This window comes from Osmerus eperlanus, chromosome 17 (genome assembly GCF_963692335.1).
Source record: "Osmerus eperlanus chromosome 17, fOsmEpe2.1, whole genome shotgun sequence".
In the NCBI taxonomy this organism is placed as follows: domain Eukaryota; kingdom Metazoa; phylum Chordata; class Actinopteri; order Osmeriformes; family Osmeridae; genus Osmerus; species Osmerus eperlanus.
In genome coordinates, this window is record NC_085034.1 from 772,076 (window position 1) to 780,490 (window position 8,415).

An 8,415-nucleotide genomic window follows, 5' to 3' on the forward strand; every position below is an offset into this window, starting at 1 on the left:
GTTGATGCCGATGAGGAAGATGAGCTGGGAGAGGAAGAGGGCGGAGACCAGGTTGCGGTGGATGGCGTGCAGGTTGGAGCGCAGGCGGCGGAGGATGAGGAGGAGGAGGAAGGTGAGGAGGAGCGCTGCCAGGGAGGTGCTGACGGTGGTGTAGGTGACGATCTTCAGAGGGAGCACGTCTCCATGCTGGGGGAGAGGAGGGATGGGGGGGGGAGAGAGGTGGGGGAGGGAGAGGGAGAGGGAGGGATGAAGCAAAACGGATAAGCTTTTACAAAATTCTGATGAAAACATTTTTGATAAATGAATCAACTGTATTAGTTTCAGAACCACAACTAGAAGCAGGGGCAGAGCAGAGCAGAGCAGAGCAGACCCACCTCTCTCTTGGAGATGTCCATGAGCACAGCGGAGCTGGTCATGTGGCTGCATTGGCAGCTGATGTGTGTGTTGTTCCTACTGAGCAGCTCACAGCCTCTAGTAGACCATCCTCCTGTTCCCCCGATCCTGCACACACACACACACACACACACACACACACGCGCACGCACACACACCCACACAGTTAGACATTGTGTTTGAGAGACAAGGAGAGAGAGACAGATAAAAGAGAGAGAGACCCAGAGAGAGAGAGAGAGACCCAGAGAAATGTGTGTGTGTCAGACTCACGGAAGGGAGTGGTCCCAGGTCACACACACAGGCTTGCTCCTCTCCTGTGTCTCCAGCAGAGAGAAGAGCAGTGTGAGGGGGCCCGGGGGGCCCGGGGGGCCCGCCTCCTCCCTGTGCAGAGTGGTGGTCACTATGGCTGTGTTGATCACAGGACGGTTGGGCAGCCTGCACACACACACACGTGCACATACACACAAAAGCACACACACCAAATGACACCAATTATTGTAGTTCTACACTACAATTCCTGTCGATGGAGAATCTGCATGAAAGCAGCTTCTTCTGTTTCTGGGGAGGCAGAGATCAAACATCTGCAGTGTTTAGCTCTCAGGGGTCAGAGGTCAGAGGTCAGGTACCTGAGGCTCCTGCGGTCAGGGTCGTATCTCTCCGGGAGCAGCTGACCCAGTGACCTGTACACTATCGACCACGGCGACCGGGAGGGGGGTGGGGACCTGGGCGTGGCGCTTCTTCCTATTGGTCGGCGTGTGTCCTGGCTCCTCCTCTTCCTCCGGGAACTGAGGTGAAGGGTCAGGACTGGTCTTCACTGGGTTAGGGTCTACTGGAGGGGGAGGGAGGGAGAGGAGGGGGGTGGAGGTGGAGAGGAGGGGAAAGTTTTACTGTCAATGGTGACTCCTTTGAGACAAGGAGGCATAGAAAGAGAGACAGAAAGATGAAGAGAGAAAGAGAGAGGGAGGTAGAGAGAGAGAGAAGTAGAGAGGGAGTAGAGAGAGAGAGAGGCTGGCGTTACCTCTGTCGGCGGGGCCTGGGGGTCGGGGGAGGGCGGGGGGAAGTGAGCGGAGGAGGCCAGCTCTCTGGGGTAGTCCTCCAGCAGCTCCTGGAACCTGGGCAGGGAACTCCTCTCTGGGTCCCTCACATCCAGGTAGTCCACGGCAACAACTGGAGGGAGGAGGGGGGGGGGGGGGGGGATCTATTTAGTGACCTTGAGAACAACAGACAGAGAGAGAGAGAGAGAGAGGGGGTGGCAGAGAGAGAGAGAGAGAGAGAGAGAGAGAGAGGGGGTGGCAGAGAGGGAGAGAGAGAGAGAGGAGAGAGAGAGAGAGAGACGAGAGGAGAGAGAGAGAGAGAGAGAGAGGTGGCAGAGAGAGAGAGAGAGATGAGAGAGAGAGAGAGAGAGAGAGAGAGAGAGGAGAGAGAGAGAGAGAGAGAGCAGGAGATAAGAAGAGGTGCAGAGAGGCGCAGGCTCACTCATGTTGTCAGTGACGATGGTGAAGGGTCTGAGGTGAGTCTTGCGCACGTTCTGAGCCAGGGTGTTGGCGTAGAGCTGGAAGGCCCCCAGCAGGTGGGCACTGCCCCCCTCTGTCTTCTGGATGACCTGCCACAGCTCCCTGGTGCCTGGGCCCAGGAGGGCACTGCCCACACGCACCAGGTCCTACACACACACACACACACACACACACAAGGAAACAGTTAGAGTCAGCCACTAGAGGGGCGGTATTCACCCTCCACTGAAACGTGTGTGTGTGTTTCTACAGTGTATCCACAAGTGTGTGTATATGTTTCTGCATGTGTGTGTGTGTGTGTGTGTATATGTTTCTGCATGTGTGTCTGTGTGTGTGTGTGTGTGTACATGTTTCTGTGTGTGTGTGTGTGTGAGCCCCTCACCTGGTTGAAGTGGGCGTCTCTGGTGGCGGTGAGCTGGAAGCCGTCACGTGCGCTCTCGTACCTCAGCACGCGCTCCAGGAGCTGCCACCCAACGCGCACGTCGTTGCCGTAGAAACGCTGCGTGTGGTTGGTGGCGTTCTGGAGCGCATGCACGATGGCCAGGGAGTGCTCGCTGTCCATCACAGACCCGTTACGCTTCAGATCCTCGTTCTGGAGAGAGAGAGAGAGGGTGAGGTGTGTGGCCTGCCTGGTGTGTGTGTGTTAGGAGTGTGTGTGTGTGTGTGAGGACGGTGTGTCTGAGGTGTGTATTTATTAGTGTGTGTATTAGTGGGCGAGGTGTGTGTGTACCATCTTGTTGAGGAGGCTGAAGGTGAGGGTGGTGCAGTTAAACAGCTCTGGAGGCAGCCAGCCCTTCTCTTCATTACAGTGACGGACAGCAGTACCTAAGCACACACACACACACACACACACACACAGGAGGGGAGGGGAAAGGAGGAAAGAGGTTAAGTTGAATAATATTTCCCTGACAGAATGGGACATCAGTTGAACAGTCAGATGAGGCTGACAGGGTGAGACTGTTATCCAATAAAAAGGTCGGGGAGGTTTGGGGGTGAGGGTTGCCGTGGTGACGGGGGTAAACCGGGGTGTAAAGATGCATTAATGGGAACAGGTCAAGCGAGCTGTCTGTCTCCTCCGAGGACACACACACACACACATTCACTAACACACACTCATACAGACACACACACACACCCTCTCTCTCACACACAACAGCTTCTTTTGAGTTCAGCGTTTACGACTGTGTGTGTGTGTGTGTGTGTGTTGAGGACGCGGTTGGCATTGCATCAATGACACCACAAGGTTCTGTTGTTCCAACAATGTGACCTCCCTTTCAGCAGATCCTTTTATTACAGTCACTCTCTCTCTCTCTCTCTCTCTCTCTCTCCTCTCTCTCTCTCTCTCTCTCTCTCTCTCTCAGTTGCAACAACTTGAGAGATCAACAGAGAGATCTACTACAGAGAGAGATCAACAGAGAGATCTACTACAGAGAGAGATTCAACAGAGAGATCTACTACAGAGAGAGATCAACAGAGAGATCTACTACAGAGAGAGATCAACAGAGAGATCTACTACAGAGAGAGATCAACAGAGAGATCTACTACAGAGAGAGATCAACAGAGAGATCTACTACAGAGAGAGATCACAGAGAGATCTACTCACCCAGGGGAACCTTTGGGACAGTTCATGCAGCAGGACGTCCAAATTTGGTCTTGGGCCACCAGATTCCTGCGTCAAAAGCTTGGGGCAGACCTCGTACACCACTACAGACCAGCAGAGAGACAGCAGAGAGACCAGCAGAGAGGAGGGACAGGAGACTGTTTAAGACCATCACACTGTCATTCACATGTTACATACATATTACATTCCTAGAGAGAGAGAGATGAGAGAGAGGGAGAGAGACATAGGGAGAGAGAGAGCGGGAGAGAGAGAGAGAGAGAGAGAGAGAGAGAGAGAGAGAGAGAGAGAGAAAGAGAGAGGGAGGGAGACAGAGAGAGAGAGGGAGGGGGGGTGGAGGGAGGGAGAGAGGGAGGGAGGGAGAGAGCCTCGGCCTTCTAAAAGCAGCAGTGTTTACCAGCAGACAGTATAATTCTGACAAATATAATTAAGACTGTTACACAACTCCATAATTATTCATATTTTTCACACACACTCTCTCTCGCTCTCTCTCTCTCTCTCTCTCTCTCTCTCTCTCTCTCTCTCTCTCACACACACACACACACACACACACAGACGCACACACTTTCCATTATCTGGGCTAATAAGATAAACAGCAGCAGCTATTAGAGCCAGACTCGACATGTTAGCTTGTTTAGACCCACAAGTCCTGGAATCGGATCATGTGCTTCACTCTCCACCTCAATACCTTGTATTGTTTGTATAATGGATGAAGGATGAAGGAGGAGGAGGAGGAGAGGGGGAGGGAAAGAGAGAGGGAGAGGGGAGAGGTGAGGTGAGGTTTTTCAATGCAGAAAAACGACAATCCACTTTAGAAAACCCTCCTACAGCCTGGATAACTGTAACTCTCCAGCCAAACAATCCTGCTCTGGCCTAATGGCTTCCCTGGGTCAAACCAAACGTTTGATTTGCTCAACCTTACGTCCCTCACGCAGAAGAGGGGTGGAGCTACATACCCTGGCAGCCGTTGGTGGTGACCTCAGCGAAGGGGTTGTCACAGCGATTGCACTGGCGACCTATGACCCCGGCCTTGCAGGGACACTGGCCGGTCCGAGGGTCACAGGTTCGAAACTCAGACCCCAAGGAGAAGCAATCACAGGGGTGGCAGGTATCATCATCCTGGAGCTGGAAGTAGTTCTCCTGGAGGAGGAGAGGAGAGGAGAGAGGGATGAGGAGGAGAGGAGAGGAGGAGAGGAGAGAGGGATGAGGAGGAGAGGAGAGGAGGAGAGAGGGATGAGGAGGAGGAGAGGAGAGGGATGAGGAGGAGATGAGAGGAGGAGAGGGATGAGGAGAGGAGAAGGAGAGGGAAGAGAGAGAGAAATAGAGAGAGTGAGGAGAGAGGGAGGTGGGGAGTAAGGGGAGAGAGAGGAAGAAGGAGTAAAGGGAGAGAGAGAAAGAGAGAGAGGGAGGAGAGTCTGTACCTTACAACGACACTCCCCGCTGGTCTTGTTGCAGTCAGGGTTGAAGCCCTTGCTGATGTCACAGTTACAGGGGCCACACATGGGGCTGCCCCACCACCCCCGGGGACACGGCTTCTCCACCCTGGCAGGACGGACACACGTGTCAGATCCAGGACACACTATCATGCTAATGCTACAGTGTGCTAACGCTATAACTACAGCTGGTGTTCTGGCTGTAAACCTGATTGAGATCATCAAGTTTCTCTCCAAGTCTAGTTCACACAGGTGTTCCTGCTTGTCATCAGGGTTGTACAGTAAGCTGCCCTATGACGACACACACACACACTTCTTCCAAGCCCCTAGATGTGGCAGGTGATGGGGTAGGTGGGGGTAGGGCAGTGTGATGGGGTAGGTGGGGGTAGGGCAGTGTGATGGAGGTAGGTGGGGGTAGGGGAGTGTGATGGAGGTAGGTGGGGGTAGGGGAGTGTGATGGAGGTAGGTGGGGGTAGGGCAGTGTGGTGGAGGTAGGTGGGGGTAGGGGAGTGTGATGGAGGTAGGTGGGGGTAGGGGAGTGTGGTGGAGGTAGGGCAGTGTGGTAAAGGTAGGTGGGGGTAGGGGAGTGTGATGGAGGTAGGTGGGGGTAGGGGAGTGTGGTGGAGGTAGGGGAGTGTGGTGGAGGTAGGTGGGGGTAGGGCAGTGTGGTGGAGGTAGGTGGGGGTAGGGGAGTGTGATGGTGGGGGTAGGGGAGTGTGATGGAGGTAGGTGGGGGTAGGGGAGTGTGGTGGAGGTAGGTGGGGGTAGGGGAGTGCGGTGGAGGCAGGTGGGGGTAGGGCAGTGTGATGGAGGTAGGTGGGGGTAGGGGAGTGTGGTGGAGGTAGGTGGGGGTAGGGGAGTGTGGTGGAGGTAGGTGGGGGTAGGGCAGTGTGGTGGAGGTAGGTGGGGGTAGGGCAGTGTGGTGGAGGTAGGTGGGGGTAGGGCAGTGTGGTGGAGGTAGGTGGGGGTAGGGCAGTGTGGTGGAGGTAGGTGGGGGTAGGGCAGTGTGGTGGAGGTAGGTGGGGGTAGGGCAGTGTGGTGGAGGTAGGTGGGGGTAGGGCAGTGTGGTGGAGGTGCACTCTCCAGGTGGGAGTTCTGCAGCCTTCTACAGACACATCCTTATAAGGTCATAAGTGATTCTAAGGATCAACATTCCCCTAGTGTTTAGTATGATAGTATACACACACATGTACACGCACACATATTGCACACACACACACACACATACTTTAGACTTAATGTTTAATAACAGCAAAAATAGTTCTATTTCGTTTTACACTTAGGCGGACACACACACACACTACCTAAATACCAACAAATTCCTGCTGTAATGAAAAACAGACTTGGGATCAGTGTTGGGATCTTGGAGATGTCTAGAGGGGTGACCGACAGGACACACACACACACACACACCACACACACACACACACACACACACACACACACACACACACACACACACACACACACACAGCAGTCTTACTTGTGTTGGCAGTACTGTCCGTAGTAGCTGAGTCCGCACTCGCAGGTGTATCCATGGGAGGAGCTGGGCTTGTGCTGGCAGGTGGACACGTGCTCACAGGGGTTCAGCTGACACGCGTCCACACACTCACGCCCAAAATACCCTGCAGGGGTCAGAGGTCACTCAGAGGTGTGTAAATGTGTGTGTGTATATATATATATATGTGTATGTGTGCATATATATTTGAGTGTCTGTGTGTGTTACCTGGGTCGCAGACACAGCTGTGAGCGCTCCAGTCGTCAGAGCAGTGGCTGTTCTCAGGACAGATGTTGGAGTCACAGGGGTCGTCCAGGTCACAGCCTTCCTCCACCCTCACCTTCACCCCCCGCTGCAGCACTCTGCCTGGCTGAGTGGACGTCTGCCCCACATGCACCCCCTGACACACACACACAGGCACACACACACAGGCACACACACACACAGGCACACACACACACAGGCACACATACACACAAACAGGCACACACACACACAGGCACACACACACACACACAGGCACACACACACACACACACACACAAACACAGGCAGACACACAAACACACAGGCAGACACACACACACAAGGATGTGTAAGTAGATGTACAGTACCAGTCAAAAGTTTGGACACATTTTCCCATTCAATTGACTGGTACTGTACATATGGCAGGTGTGTGTACCAGGTGTGTGTATCAGGTGTGTTTACCAGGTGTGTGTGTGTACAAGGTGTGTACCAGGTGTGTGTGTACCAGGTGTGTACCAAGTGTATGTGTACCAGGTGTGAGTACCAGGTGTGTACCAGGTGTGTACCAGGTGTGTGTGTGTGTGTACCAGGTGTTGCCAGGTGTGTGTACCAGGTGTGTGTGTGTGTACCAGGTGTGTGTGTGTGTGTGTGTGTACCAGGTGTGTGTACCAGGTGTGTACCAGGTGTGTACCAGGTGTGTGTGTGTGTGTGTACCAGGTGTTGCCAGGTGTGTGTGTACCAGGTGTGTGTGTACCAGGTGTGTGTGTGTGTGTACCAGTTGTGTGTACCAGGTGTGTGTACTGACCTGGATACAGCCGGTGAAGCCAGCCAGGACTCTCTGCCCCTCCCCAGGCTGCCCCCCCACGTACAGAGCACTCAGCCTCAGCCCTGGCAGCTCTGTACCTATCTCCATGGAGCCCTGCTCTCACACACACACACATCATATTGGCTGGGTACTTTTCAATGTGCGTGTATCTGTGTGTGTGTGTGTGTGTGTGTGTGTGTGTGTGTCCGTGTGCGTACCGTGCCCATGCCGTAGTCCAGGGCGACGAGGGCGAGGTACTTGATGTCTGTTCCCTCTTTGACGCTGCGCAGCTCCACCATCACATGGTGCCACTCGCCGTCATCCACCCGCCCCTGTGGCAGCGCCAGGGCCGCCACGCACTCCGAACCCAGCAACACCTCCACACGCAGCGCCCGCTCAGCCACCTGCGCACACGGCTCGGACGGTTGGTGTTGTTGTGTGTTTGTATCTACATGTGTGTGTGATTGATCTGAGTGTGTGTGTGTGTCTCACCAGCAGGTTGATGGTGGACTGGTCTCCAGCGTGGGCCTGCAGCAGTGTTCCGTGTGCTTGGCGTGTTCGGAACATGAGGCCCAGGAACCAGGGCACCGACACGGTCACGTCAGGGTCCAGCCATGACACCAGCGCCCCGCCGTCATAGTACTGCGGGGAGGACATCACTGACACACACATCACACACACCCTGTTAACACACCTATGATGACAGCATGTTAACACAGGACACTTGTACAGGCTTCACTACAACAACACACACAGGAGGCTGTCATTACACACACACACACACACACACACACGTCTTTACACAAAACACAAGTACACTCACTCACACAAACACAAACAACACACCGCAACATTCCCTTGATGAGTTGGTGTTCAGTGTTCCTGCATGACAGGACAAGCACGGCATGAGT

The 8,415-nt window shown here is 54.2% G+C and overlaps 1 protein-coding gene across 1 annotated transcript in view; it reads right to left on the bottom strand.

Moving 5' to 3' along the window:
- The window catches only part of LOC134038015 (cadherin EGF LAG seven-pass G-type receptor 1-like), a 13,953-nt gene extending 10,427 nt beyond the window's left edge, over positions 1-3,526 (bottom strand). Inside the window, 10 exon segments of the mRNA XM_062483608.1 lie at positions 1-186; positions 375-501; positions 664-828; positions 1,020-1,084; positions 1,086-1,178; positions 1,412-1,560; positions 1,870-2,053; positions 2,287-2,496; positions 2,635-2,729; positions 3,508-3,526. The exon segment at positions 1-186 is cut by the window's left edge and continues 15 nt beyond it. Coding sequence (XP_062339592.1) covers positions 1-186; positions 375-501; positions 664-828; positions 1,020-1,084; positions 1,086-1,178; positions 1,412-1,560; positions 1,870-2,053; positions 2,287-2,496; positions 2,635-2,637 — 1,182 coding nt within the window. The 5' untranslated portion in view covers positions 2,638-2,729; positions 3,508-3,526.
- Between the last annotated feature and the right edge of the window lie 4,889 nt (positions 3,527-8,415).